The 13,794-nt window shown below is 57.9% G+C and overlaps 1 protein-coding gene across 1 annotated transcript in view; it reads left to right on the forward strand.

Annotated features, from left to right (window-relative positions):
• The first annotated feature begins 1,192 nt into the window (after positions 1-1,192).
• ECE1 (endothelin converting enzyme 1) overlaps positions 1,193-13,794 on the forward strand; it is a 111,327-nt gene continuing 98,725 nt past the window's right edge. The window contains exon 1 of the mRNA XM_055138482.1: positions 1,193-1,315. Coding sequence (XP_054994457.1) covers positions 1,313-1,315 — 3 coding nt within the window. The 5' untranslated portion in view covers positions 1,193-1,312. The remainder of the gene's footprint in view (positions 1,316-13,794) is intronic.

Below are 13,794 nucleotides of genomic sequence, written 5' to 3' on the forward strand. Positions count from 1 at the left end.
ATGATCTTCCTGGCCTTCAGTTCACACACCTTACACAAGCAGACACACACTTCCCACCCCCTCCTCCCTCTTTATCCACACACTTAAACAACACACATGTACAGACAGTTTCCTTGACCGGCATTCTAACTGCACAGATCTGGGAAGCCATCGGTCTTTTTGTCTCCAAGCCATCCCTTCTCTTGCTTCTTTTTTTCCTCTCACTCACTTGAGCATGCACACACACACACACACACACACACGCACATGCACACACACAGACGCGTGCAATAACAAATCCCAAATATAGTCAGTTTCTGTCTTTCGTTTTCTCCCCACATAAACATACAGGCACTTGGGATCCAGCCCTTGCTTTTTCTGTCTCCTTCCCTCTCTCTTTCACACACACACACACACACACAGACATACACACACAGATACAGATACACAGAGACACAGATACACATGGAAGTGCGCAATAACAAATCCCAAATATAGTCAGTTTCTGTTTTTCCTTCCTCCCCCACATAAACATACTGGCACAGGAGATCCACCCCTCACTTTTTCTGTCTTTTTCCCTTTTACACACACACTGACACACATGCACACACATAGATACAGCACATAGAGACACACAGACATACACACACACGCAGACACACATAGACAGAGATACACAGAGATACACAGAGATATACGCACATACACACACATACAGACATACTGACACAGACACATGCACATACACACACAGGCACACGGAAACCGACTCGCATACAGACACACACATACAGACAGACAGACAGACAGACACACACACACACACACACTCACACACACACTCCCCGGCTGTAGCGCCTGGTGTCATAGTCCTGTGCACGCGCCAGGCAGGAGACAAAGGTCGCTGGGGCTCCCGCACCCTCCCCCGCACGCAGCTGACCCGCTCCCGGGACGCGCCTGTCTGTCTCCCGAGGCGGGTCTTCCGGAGGTCGGCACCCCAACCCCAAGCACGAGCCCAGCCCCCGCGCCCGCCTCGCGAGTCCCCCCGGCAGCCGCGCTCGGCCCCCGCACGCCAAGGGTTAAGTGGCCGGCGCGGCGGGGTGGGGGGCGTGTTCTGGAGGGGGCGGGTACAAGCGGAGCTCCGGGCCTGATTGGCTGCGCGGCCCAGGCCCCCGCGCCCTCCCATTGGCCCCGGGCGGGCCCGCCCCCGGCCCCGGCGCCCGAGCCGCGCCGGCCAGCGGAGAGGCGCGCGCGCCGCCGTCCGAGAGCGCGGCCCGAGCGGAGGCGCGGGTCGGGCGGGAGCAGCGGCGCGGGCGGGCGCCCGAGCGCGAGTATGGTGAGTGCGGCCCGGGGCGCGGGGCGGCGCTCGGTCCGGGGCGGCGCGCGCGGCGGCGCGTGTGTTCGCGCACAGTTGGAGCGGTTCTCGTCGGGGCGCTCGGACGGTCCCCGGACCGGGCCGCCAGAGGAGACCCTGGGCTGGGCTCGGGACCGGCGTGGGGAGGGGGGCACCCAAGTGGCGGGGTGCAGCTGGACCTGAGCGTCCCGCGACTCCGAGGTCGGTCGTGGGCTGAGGCTGCGCCCACGGCATCGTGGGTGGCCGCGCCCAGCGCGTTCGGAGGGCTCGGCGGGGCCCCCGGGGACTGTGGGTCCAGCGCTGGCGTCGGTGCGTGGGGAGTGGAGGCGGGGCAGCCAGGTCGGCCGCTGTCAGAGCGCGGGGCCCACCGGGCTGGCCTTGGCCCCGGGGAGAAGGGAGCTGGGCAAGGGGGTCTCCCGGGACGTTTCCGATGTCCGCCCAGAGAAACCCGTTTTGTCCAGGCTGGGCTTGCGTGACCGTTTCGGGAATGGGGTTGTCCCTAGAAGAAAAGGCACGGTTTTCCAGTTCCCTCATAACGCCAGAGATGAGACCAAGTCTGTCGGGCGCGCTTCCCCCTTCCAAGAGCCTCTCTGAGACTCCCTCCTGGGTGCGAGGCCCCAGGTTGAATCTGAGCGGGCTTGTGCCAGTGCCCTGGGTGCAGGGGGCAGCGCTCTACTTCTCTTTAAGTGGCCAGCGGGCAGGCCTGGGATGGGGGAGGACAGGATGGGACCCCTTTCCACCTGAGCAGTGCCTGCACTACCTCCCTAGGACCAGTTCTCCCTCTCTGCCAAGGTCTGGGCTCCTCACGCCCATCTCGGTCTTTCCCGGGCAATCTCCTTGACCCCACTCCTACCACGGAGAGAGTCAGCATGAAATTAGGCCTTAGAGAGCAGCGGCCTCTCTTACCCCCCAGGTCAGGAATCTGCCCCCTGACGTCCACTGCGTGTGGCATGTAGTGTTGGCTGCAGGGAGCTCCTTGTCCGTGCAGCCGCCCTGCATGGAAGGCCTCAGGATATGGGATCACGAATGGGACTGAGATTTTTTTTTTTTTTTTTTTTTTTGCTTTTTGGGTCTCACCCGGCGATGCACAGGGGTTACTCTTGGCTTTGCACTCAGGAGTTACTCCTGGCGGTGCTCAGGGGACCATATGGGATGCTGGGGATCGAACCCGGGTCGGCCGCGTGCAAGGCAAATGCCCTACCCGCTGTGCTATCGCTCCAGCCCCAGGACTGAGATTTTTAAGGTGGGAAAATCCACTCTGCCTCCAAGTCAGGGGGACCAAAGTTATTGCAAAAGAGGAGTTCTTCCTTCTTAAACACCGCCCGAGCCAGAGGCCATCCTCCCGGTGATTTTTTTTTGAGAGCCTGGCAAGTGGCAGGAAGACTCCAGGCTTTGGTTAGCAGACAGGAGCGGGTGGCAGCCCCTCTAAGGCGTCCGCCCTGGGTCGTTGGCTGGTCCAGTGTGTCCTCACTGCATCTTCTGGCAGTGTGGGGCGCTGAGGCAGGTCTGGCTGGGCAGACAGGAGGTCAGACAGGGGATCCCCCGGGGAGAAGGCCTTCCTCGGGTGTAATGGCAGCATCTTGCTGGGGTGGGACCTTCTGCCTGACATCCAACCTGCTTTCCCGTTTGCAGGGACTTAGCCTGTGTCCCAGAGAAGAGGGGGCAATGCCCTTAGGGAAGCCTTTGGTGTCATCACTCACCCATCACTGTGCTGAGCCCCGTGCTAGGGAGGAAGAACTGACCCAAGTCCCCTGTGCAGAACTGCTCTGCGTCTCCGTTCCCCCCTCGGGAGAGGTTGAGGCAGTGTCCTGGGGAGGGGTGTTCAGTGAGCGTTGCACTTGGCAGGTGGGTCTGGATGGGAAAGATCCCAGTGATAGCATGGTGGGTAGGGCGTTTGTCTTGCATGCGGGTTCGATTCCCAGCATCTCATATGGTCCACTGAGCACTGCCAGGGGTAATTCCTGAGTGCAGAGCCAGGAGTAACCCCAGTGCCTCGCCGGATGTGACCAAAAAAAAAAAAAAGATCCCAGGATGGGGACTCGAAGGATGAGTGCAGGAAAGGGCTCAGGGAAGGTCAGAGAGGGGCTGAGAGGCCTGGGGAAGGGACCCGGTGGCAAGGGACACATGTGATGTTCCCCTTGCCGGGAACTCAGGACCCAACTCCTGGTGCCAGGGATGGAGTCTGTGTGGTTCTGGTTTTCCCCAGACTCCCAGTCCCTGTGCTCATTCCTGAGGTGGGGGTGACTCAGGGCGGCTGCTGTGTTTATTCCTTGGAGCTCCTGCTTCCGGGGTTTTAAACAAATCCAGCAAGTTCCCCCGGCCCCCCGGTTCTGTTCCTTAGGGGCTGCTCGGAGAGCATGTGGGCTGTTTCCTGTTGTCCTGGCTGTGTCTCCCTGATGGTCCCTCATTCCCTACCCAGCTTGTAACTCTGGCAGGGAGTCACTGCTGTTCTTAAAGGCTTCAGACAAACCCCCCCCCAGCACAGGCCAGAGGATGGGGGTCTCTAAGGAAGATATCTATCATATCTCCAGTTGTCCTCATGCTCAGCAGCAGGCCCAGAGAGGTAAAGGGGATTTCCCAGGGTCACACAGCAGAATAGTGCCAGAACAGGCTCAAATCTCTGGGATGTTTGAGGGATACCAGGCAGACAGTTGTGTCTGGGGGGTGGTGGGTATGGGGGACAGAGGTCCAACCTAGCATTCCCAGTCTGTTTGGGCCCCCTGAATATGTTCCATCATATTCCAAACTAGGGACTGAGCTTAAAACCCTGACCAAGGGGTGGGATTGTTCTGTAAGTGCCTCCACGGAGGAGAGGGTGAACAGTCTCTGGGTTTGAACACTGGGTGTGCCACCATTTGCTGTGTTACCTTGGGTCAGCCAAACCCACTCCCTGGACCTACCTCCCTAGCAAGGGAAGTTGATTTCCCTCCACCTAGCAGAGGGATAGATGTAGGATACAATGTAGAGATACTTTGCAAACTGTTAAAAGCTTGAGGGGAAGTTATTATTTGAAAATGCAAGGCCAGCCAGGTCTCCAACAGGGTGGGGTTCCCAGCTCACAGGGGTGCTTTTCTCTTTGCGGGGGGTCAGTGCCTCTGCTAGTACCTAGCTTGCTGCATTTCTTTGCATCACTGCCATCTTGGGTAAAGAGGCATGTTGTTGAAGGCTGTTAAGGAACAAATCCTTCCCGACAGAATGAGCGTGCACGCCCAGTCAGGGGAGAAACGTAACTGTAGGAGTGAGAGGGCTGCAGGTGGGTCGGGCTGTACCCTGGCATCAGCCAACCCCAACCCAGCTAGGCTGAAGTGGGCTTTGATGTTCCCAACAGGGAGGACCCCCTCAGCAGGTAGTTATGACAACATTTTGTGTTTCTTCCCAGATTTTCCTTTTCTGTTAAATAGGAGAGCGGGCCTGCTGTGGTCAGTCATTGATTCGTTCATTCGCCACACCTGGGGGACATTGGGCTGTGCAGTCCGTGCCAGGGAGTGAGGCTGATGGGGCTCTCACAGACTGACAGACAGACAGACAGATCCGGCCAGGCAGATGCAAGCAGCAAACTGCCAGTGCAATCACGGTTACCTAGGAGACATGCAGGGTGCTGGGGAGCGGAGCCGGAGCCTGGCCTCGGCATCAGAGAGGCTCCCTGAGGACACGACATTAAAACTGTCGCCTCAGGAGCACCGGAGCCTGAAAGCGTGTTCTGGGCGGAGGGAAGCTGTCTGAGCAAGACAGGGCGAAACAGTGTTTTCTGGGTGCAGGGCTCAGGGGTAGGGGGGGATGAGGCGCGGGAGGTGGCCAGGGCCGGTGCCAGCAGCGAGAGTCATGTTAGAGGTTTGGGGGTCGAGGGTCAGACAGCTCAGCGGGCTGAGGGCAGCCCTGGTTCTAGCCCCAGCACCACCAGGAACAATTCCTGAGCACAGGGGTGGGAGTAAGCCCTGGACACCACGGGCTGTGGCCCCCCAAAAGATTGGGGTTTCTTGCCTAAGGGTAGAGGGGAGGTAGGAGTCAGGGGTTCTGAGGCGGCGCCGTGGCCAGGCCTGCAGTGTGAGAGGTTCACACAGGCTGCATGTGGAGAGTGGGGAAGAGTGGGGAATTGGAATGGCTCCGGGGGAGACTGTGGTGGGCAGTGCCCCTGCCACCACCCCAGGGGGGCAGTGAAGAGAGGAGGTGGCTGTGACCCTCCTTTCGCTATGGACATTGGCCTGCCTCCCGTCATGCTTTCATGCAGAGAGCTGGTTAAAAAGGCCTGATCTCAGATTTTTTTTTTTTTCTTTTTGGGTGACACCTGGCGATGCTCAGGGGTTACTCCTGGCTCTGCACTCAGGAATCACCCCTGATGGTGCTAAGGGGACCATATGGGATGCTAGGAATCGAACCCGGGTTGGCCGCGTGCAAGGCAAACGCCCTACCCTCTGTGCTATTGCTCCAGCTCCTGATCTCAGATTTTTATTGTTTTATTTTGGGATTGAACCCAAGGCAGCTTGCATGCGAGGCATGTGCTCTACCGCTGAGCCATAGTCCCCAACCCAAGAAATTTTTATCTGACAGAAAGGCCAATTTTCCAAGGTGGAGAATGATACAGGCCCACTTGGAGATGTTCCTCCAGAGTCACCCTCGCCGTAGGTATGTATCAAGGAAGGCTTTCCGGAAGAGGTGGCATATGAGTTTCTGATGGTAGGGGCACGTGAAATGTAATGTCTCCCAGGAGCCAAGCTCTGGGGAGAGGAAAACAGGCACTCTTCTGTCCTTCAAGAACTATAATCTGTAGGTGGTGTGTACCAAGCAGTCGACACTGAGCCCTACCATCAGTGCAGCTTTGGGAGGCAGAGCCTGAGGACTCTGCCCTTGCCCCAGGGGCTGTGACTCTGTGGGTGGTCAGGGAGAGACACCGGCCTATCTTAGCTCACTGACAAGCCTCTGAAGGGGAGGTGTGAGAGGAAGAGCAGCTTCCTGGAGAACATGTGGGGACTCGACTGAGGCAGGGTGGTGGGTCCGTGCAGGCTTTGTTTGCCATCTAATGCAACAGCCTACCCCCATTTTACAGGTGGGAAGACTGAGGGCCAGAGTGAGCACCTACCTTGTCCCCGATGCTGTTTGGTTGTGACACCAGCCCCAGGAAGTTGCTTACCCAGGTTAGGGAGTCGTGGAGGTCCCGGCCCAGTGATCACAGGACCTGGGGCCTGGATCTGGGCAGCAGCCGCCTGATTCCTCAAGGTTCTGGCCTCGTTCCCAAGCCGCCACTCACTGTAGCAGAAACAAAGCCTTCCCGGGAAGACCCCTGGGGACAGGGATGGGACTCCTGGGCAGTGGCCAGTGGCGTTGGGAGCTGGTTGGGGCTGGACGTGGGCCAGGTTGGAGCGTTGATGATTTATCTTTCACCTTTGCACGGCCCTTGACAGCAAAGCCTTTTCCTCTCCCGGTCATCAGCGTTCTTCATCCCGCTGCCAGTTGGTGGCAGATCTCCCACTTGATCATGAGCCTGGACACCCAGCTCCTAGAACTTCTTGGGGGGCAATGGGGTGTGGTCTTCACAGGCCCCCTCCCTGGCTGGAGATATCCCAGGCTTCCCGACCGACCTATGCCCCGGGGAGCCTGTGGGGCAGCCCCTGCCCAGACACCCCCTCCTCTGCCTCCTGCTCCCCACATTCTCCTTTGCCTCCTTGGCTGGGCAGGCAGGAGGGCGGCCAGCGCTGGGTGGCTGCCAGGAGGAGTAGGATTACAGAGTAAACACCATTATGTCAATATTTACCTCTGCCTGGAACCAGAGCCTCCTCCCCCGGCCTGCCCAGGGCCCTTCCAGGTGCATGTGAGAGCAAGACCAAGGGTGAGGGTCAGCTGCAGCGGCCAGCTCGACCCCCACGCCGTGGCCGTGAGCGCTCCCTGGCCCTGGGCTTTCCCAGCCTTAAAATCTCAGAGCCAGCCGGAGGGGGGCTCTGGCACGGGCTGATGGAAGCACAGACGGGAAATTGGGCAGCCCTGGGTTCGAATCCCAGCTCTGCCCCTTCCTCACTTGGCGCGGGCATGTCATGTGCCCTTCTCCCGGCTTCTGCTGCTGCTGGTGTTTCTGTGCCGAAGGGGATCGAACCCAGGTTTCCTGCGTGTGAGGCAGGCGCTTGACTCCTGAGCCTCTCAGCCCCGCCCCTCACGCTTCCCTTCTGGGAGCTGGTTCCCTCCTGTGTCCAGTGAGATCCCAGCAGCGGCTCTGGGAGGGTCACTGGTGAGGGTTCAGGTGCTCACCCTGGCACGGGAGGAGGACCCAGCCCGCCGTTGTTCCAAATAAACATTTTATGATTCTCTGAAATCATAAAGTGTTTGCGTCACTTGGCAACTGAAGCCAAGGGTGGGGACTTTAACCCCAAGCCCTCCTGGAGCTCTGGGAATCAGCCCCTGAAAGGGGTGGGGGGGAGAAGGGAGCCCCGGAGTTAACTGCCAGGCACTCTGGGAGCACCCCCCCAGCCCTTTAATTCTGTCTTACCCCCCACCCCGCCTCATAGCCCGGAGCCACTTGGCTTCTGCATCACCTTCACGCCCCGGGCTGGAGTGACCTCCCAGCGGGCCGACACTGACAGGAGGGAACAGAGAGGAAGGACACGTTTCCGAAGCAGCTATTTTAGAGTTCATTGCACACAGAGCTAGTTCTCTCCAGCCCTGAGGAGGAGGGGTGCGGGGGCGGAGTGACAGCCTGCAGGTGTGGGGAGAGGAGAGTAGGTTGATGGATCCTCTGACCCCGGAAGAGCAGAAGGACCAGTCAAACCTGGCTGTCCCTCCGTTCTGCTCTGTCGCTGTGGACTGTATTACTTCTCTGAGCTTTTTGCTTTTTGCATCTTGAATGTGGAGGGACTGGTGTCTATTTCATATAGAGCTGGAAGAGTTTAATCAAATACTGTTTTTTTTCTGGGTCACAGACTCTGCTCAGGTCACTTCTGGCGGTGCTCAGGGGACCATGTGTAAGGGGCAGTGTACAAGGCTTAACTACCCCCTTTTTTTTTTTGGCTTTTTTTGGTCACACCGGTGATGCACAGGGGTTACTCCTGGCTCTGCACTCAGGAATCACCCCTGGCGGTGCTCAAGGGACCATATGGGATGCTGGGAAACGAACCTGGGTTGGCCGCGTGCAAGGCAAATGCCCTACCCCCTACCCGCTGTGCTATTGCTCCAGCCCCAAGGCTTAACTACCTTTAACTGCCTCCCGCCCCCCACCCCCACCCCCAAGTACTGATCTCTCCAACCTCAGATGCCATTTCAGGCCAGCCACCTCCAGGCAGCTCAGCTGACAGCAGCCTTTTATTATCAAGATCATGAGAAACGCAAGTGCACGCGGGACGTGGCTCTGCTCATCTGCCCTTCTTCTTTTCTTTTTTTTTAACCAGTTTTTTTTCTCACTTTATTTAAACTCCGCAAGTTTAGAAAGTCATTCATGATGCACTTGTTACAAGCGTTCAATTTTCCAACCCCAATCCCACCGCCACTGTGACCTTTCCCTCCGCCTTTGTCCCCAGTTCCCTGACCATGCCTCAAGCCTGCCTGTTTGCGGGGGCTACTTTTTGGTGGGTTTTCAGCTGTATGATGCAAAATTTTATACAAGCTGACTCTTGCTATGTGGCAGAGACCTAAAGTGGGTAGCAGCAGGAGAGCATCTGCCCTTCTTGAGGGCAAGATAATGTGTTTTTTCAAACTTGGAGTTTAATTTACATCCGCTCCGCCCACCTCACACAGCTGGGATTTGACGACACCGTGTGGAGCAACATGGGGCGTCGCTGCCCTCCGAAAGTCTCCCCCTGTGTCCCCCGCCCTTTGGGACTGAGCTCCAGGCAGCAACGACCTACTTTCTATCGCTTCTCACTCGATTTGGGCCTCGGTCTGCCACATGGGGCCCTCGCCGGCTCCCTGCCTCCGGCTGCGTCCATCCCTAAATCTCTTGGGTGTCGGGTCGGGGCGCCCCCTTGCCAGTTCCTGTTCCTCTTTTTTTTTTTTTTTTTTGCTTTTTGGGTCACACCTGGCGATGCACAGGGTTTACTCCTGGCTCTGCACTCAGGAATAACCCCTGGCGGTGCTCAGGGGACCATATGGGATGCTGGGAATCGAACCCGGGTCGGCCGCGTGCAAGGCAAACGCCCTACCCACTGTGCTATCACTCCAGCCCCTCCTGCTCCTCTTAAGGCTCTGTCGAATCCGGCTGGGCCCGTGACAGCCAGTGAACCCGTCCGGCACTTGGTGGATTCCGATAGGAGTGCCAGTGACAGGCACATGCCCTTTGGGGGGGCTCTCCTTTTTCTGGGGGTGACTCCCTTGGAGTGGATCTGCTGGGCCGGAGCGTTGCTGTGTGTTTCACTTTCACAGAAACTTCTGTTCACTCCCCCAGCAGCCGCTCTGTTCGCTGGCACTCCTTGAGGAGCTCTGGAACATTCTCTTTGATCTCGTTTCCATTTTTATTTATTTATTTTGGTTTTTGGGGGGCAGTGCTCAGGGGCTCTTTCTGGATCCATGTCAGGACCGACCCCTCACAGTGCTGAAGGGACCATACATGGTTCTGGGGATCTAACCGTGATTGGCCATGTGCAAGGTAATCGCCTTACCTCCTGTGCTATCTCTCTGGCTCTTATTGCTTTTTTTTTTGGGGGGGGGGTGGAGGTAGGGGTGGGGTACACTTAGTGGTGCTCAGAGCTTACTATAGCCTCTGTGCCCAGGGTTCATTTCTGGCAGGGCCTAGGGGACCATATGGTTGGTTGGGGATTGAACCCATATCTGCTGCATGCAAGGCAAGCATACGGCCTACTATACCATCTCTCCAGCCCCCTTATTCCCTTTACTAAATGTCATTTTATTTTTTGCTTCTTGGGCCACATTTGGCAGTGCTTGGGTGGGTGGGTGGGGGGGGGGCATGGCATGCTTCCTGCAGTGCCGGGGATCGAACCCACACACCCCTCATGCAAGGCTCCTGCTGCCCCTAGAGCTATCCCTTAGCTCTTCTTTTTGAGTCACACCCGGCGATGCACAGAGGTTACTCCTGGCTCTGCACTCAGGAATTACCCCTGGCGGTGCTCAGAGGACCATATGGGATGCTGGGAATAGAACCTAGGTTGGCCACATGCAAGGCAAATGCCCTACCTGCTGTGCTATCGCTCCGGCCCCTCTTCTCTGGTTTTGAAGAGGGAAGGAATGTGAATCCCTTCTCGTCTGCATGCTTCAGATCCCTGTGTCCGCCTGGCCCTGCCCACAGACCTGGCGCTGTGGCTGAGCTCCTCTGGCGAGGAGGAGGTCAAGGTGCTGGAGACCCCAGGCCATGGGACTCTACCATGACGGGCTGTGTGGCCAAAGGCAGGTCCCTTCTGCTTCCTGGCCCTCACTTTCCCCTCTGCAAAACACTGGTTGAGTAGAAAATTCCCCGGCCGCCCACTGCCGCGTAGCCTCCCTCATCAGCATCCGCTTGCTCTGGGTTTCTCCACTTCTGACGTGGCCTCCCTGGAGAGCCCCAGCTGTTTCCTATCTCTAAAGAAGGGTCATTTGAGAAAGTGGGGTGGGTCCATCACTCTTGCCATCCTCCCCAGAAGCCCCCCTGTGATCCGGCCCTCCCTCGGAAGAGCCCCCAAAGTGGGCCCCAGGCCATGGAAACCTGCCCGCAGAGGCTATACGGAGACCACCCTTGGCATCCTGTGGACCTGGCTCTGAATCCCAACCCTTCCTGACCCCGTGTCTGAGACCTCCTGAGGAAGGGCGGGGGGCTGGAAAGGGTCCTGCCGCATCGTGGGCTGACAGCGACAGGGAGTTCACAGCCACTGCCCGTGAAAGGGCCAGAGCTGGACATAGCGAGGGGAACCCAGGCTCCAGAAGATGACCTGCAGGCAGGAGAGAAAGTGGCACTGAGTGACAAGGCTGTGTGTGGCAGCAGGGGCAGGAGCTTACCCAAGAGCTGAGACCTGAGTTGGGGAGGGGGTGACAGCTGGGCGGGAGTGGCCTTCCGAGGAAAGGGAGGGGTCGGAAGAGGCAGGCATAGAGGCACCAGGTGGTGTCGTCGGGCCTGACTTGGGGGTGAGATTGGCATTTTGTCCTAGGGGGTGATGGAAAATCATTGCTGGGCTCCACGGGGGGGGGGCACTGACAGCCAGACTCTGGCTGCTCTGGGGAGGGTGGGCCATGGGGGGCAGAAGTGAAGCAGGAAGCAGGAAGCTCATTCCTGGGGGGTGAGCTGGGCGAGAGGGAGGGCCAGGAGGCTGATATCCCCCCGACACCCCGGGATCTGGGGTCTAGCAGCCGTCAGATCTGAAGGGTTGTCCTGCAGCAGGGTCTCTGGTGCACAGAAGTCTGTGCCAGGCAGACCTGTCTCACACTTTGCTTGAACTTGGCGTTCTCCCCAAGTGACCCTATTCCTGCCACCCTGGGCCCTGGGGATCTAGAGACATGGGGCCAGAAGGGCACCGGGCCAGAGAGTACCTCCCCCTACCCCCTGCTTCCACATTCCCTGCCCAGAAGCGAGGACAGAGGAAGTGATGTCCCGGGTTGGAGGGGTGCGGGAGGTGGGGGGGGGGGCAGTTTGCCCAGCCCTCTGCCCTCTGGGCTGCTGTTCCCACGGCCCCAGCCTCAGGAAATCCTGTGGCTTTGTGGTTCCTGAGTGTCTCAGCTGGCCTGGGGCAGGAGGCGGCTATGAGAAAGTGGCATTTCATCTTGTTCCGTCCCTGAGTGTCCGGTGGGTCCCTTGGCATCCTGCCGGGTTTGCAGGTATGACCGGTGGGGAGAGGGCTGGGCACGGGGGCTCACAGGCCACAAGGGTGGGGTGGGGGTAGAGCTGAGATCTCAAGAGCCTCCCTGTGGGGAACCCGAGGCTTGGGGTGGAAAGAGCTGCCTCAGGCTCTACAGCAAGATTCTTTCAATGTGTTTGTTTTGGGTCACACCTGGCGGTGCTCAGGGGCTATTCCAGCTCTGTGCTTAGGGGCCCACAGGTAGGGCTGGGCACTGGACTGCGTCGGCTATGTGTGCAGTGAGTGCTTGAACCCCTGTACTCACTCTCCAGCCCCCGCACAGTCAGTTTTGAAACAGGACATAGACCTACGGAACTTCTGCGGTGTTTTTGGTTTTGTCTTTTGTGTTTTTTCGGTTTTGTTTTTGTTTTGAGGCCACACCTGGCAATACTTAGGCTTACTCCTGGCTCTATACTCAAGGATCATTCCTGGCAGTGCTCAGGGGACTATATGGGATGCCAGGGATCGAGCCTGAGCCAGCCGCGTGCAAGACAAATGCCCTACCCTCTGTGCTATCTCACCCAGACCTCTGAAACTTCTAACGTAGTGCTCTTTCAGGTTAAAATGTGGGCTTTGGGTCAGCCAGACTGCAGTTCTTGTTCGCATTCTACGACTTAGTCCCGTGTAGGTGATCTTGGGCCGGTGGTGTGGATTGTGGAACGGGTGGATAGCAACGCCGTTCTCACGCATTACAGAGGGTGGCTGCAACAGTTCGGGTAAAGCTTAAAGTTTATAGGCCGGTGCATGTGGTGAGTATGGGAGCTATTAACTGCTTTACTACTGTGTTGCTCTCCGCCTGCGGGGCAGATGGAAAGAGCAGCTGTGTGTTGAACTTCACTTAGGCTCCGTTTCTGTGGCTCTCTGGTTGGGGGGTGTGTGTATGAGGAAGTCCCTTTGTTAGCTCTTCTCCCTCCAGCTTAAGTTCCCTGTTGTAGCTGGGAGAGCCCTTATTACCGCCCCCCCGCCCCCTCCGTGCCAGCATGCGTGCCAGGCTTTCGTGGGCTGGAGCTCTTCCTCTTTCAGCCTGGCCCCGAAACCAGCCCCAGGTGGAGAGCTGCACAGCTCTGCACCGTTGGCTCCAGGTCCCTGCTGCACACTCCCGGTTCGTGCCAAGTGACCTAGATGCTAAGGGTCGGGGCCAAGGACCAGGGATGTGGCTCAGCAGTAGGGAAGTAGAGCAGGGGCCGTGCCTGTGTGAGGCACGTGTGTCCCCACAATAAAACAAAGTAGGGGCCAGAGCTGGAGCAGTAGTCCAGCCTTGCATGGGTTCAATCCCCGCCATCCCATGTGGTCCCCTGAGCACTGCCAGAAGTGATTCCTGAGTACAGAGCCAGGGCTAAGCCCTGAGCATCAGAAACAGAGGTGCATGGGTGCGGCAGAAACAGAAACAAACAGACTGGGGGGCCATGGGACCAACTTTAACTTGACCACTGGATCCACCACCTAATCCTTTTAGAGATGGTTTGGGGGTGGTTAAGTTTTCCTCTCTGCCCTGGTTTTCTTGCCTTGCAGAGGACGGTTAATAACCCCTCTCCTCGGGCCCTAAGCTTTATGTGAAGAACATCTACTCTGAACCCATGTGGTACCTGCTCAGCTGGAGGTCACTGACAACTACATTGACCTGTGCCCAAAACCTATCCCTTTGTCCATGGCTTTTTGGAAACACCACTGACCATCCCTGCACAGCCCTCTCCAGCCTTGACCTGAGTGTCAGATGCACATCTG

The sequence above is a fragment of the Sorex araneus genome, chromosome 5 (assembly GCF_027595985.1).
Source record: "Sorex araneus isolate mSorAra2 chromosome 5, mSorAra2.pri, whole genome shotgun sequence".
Taxonomy (NCBI): domain Eukaryota; kingdom Metazoa; phylum Chordata; class Mammalia; order Eulipotyphla; family Soricidae; genus Sorex; species Sorex araneus.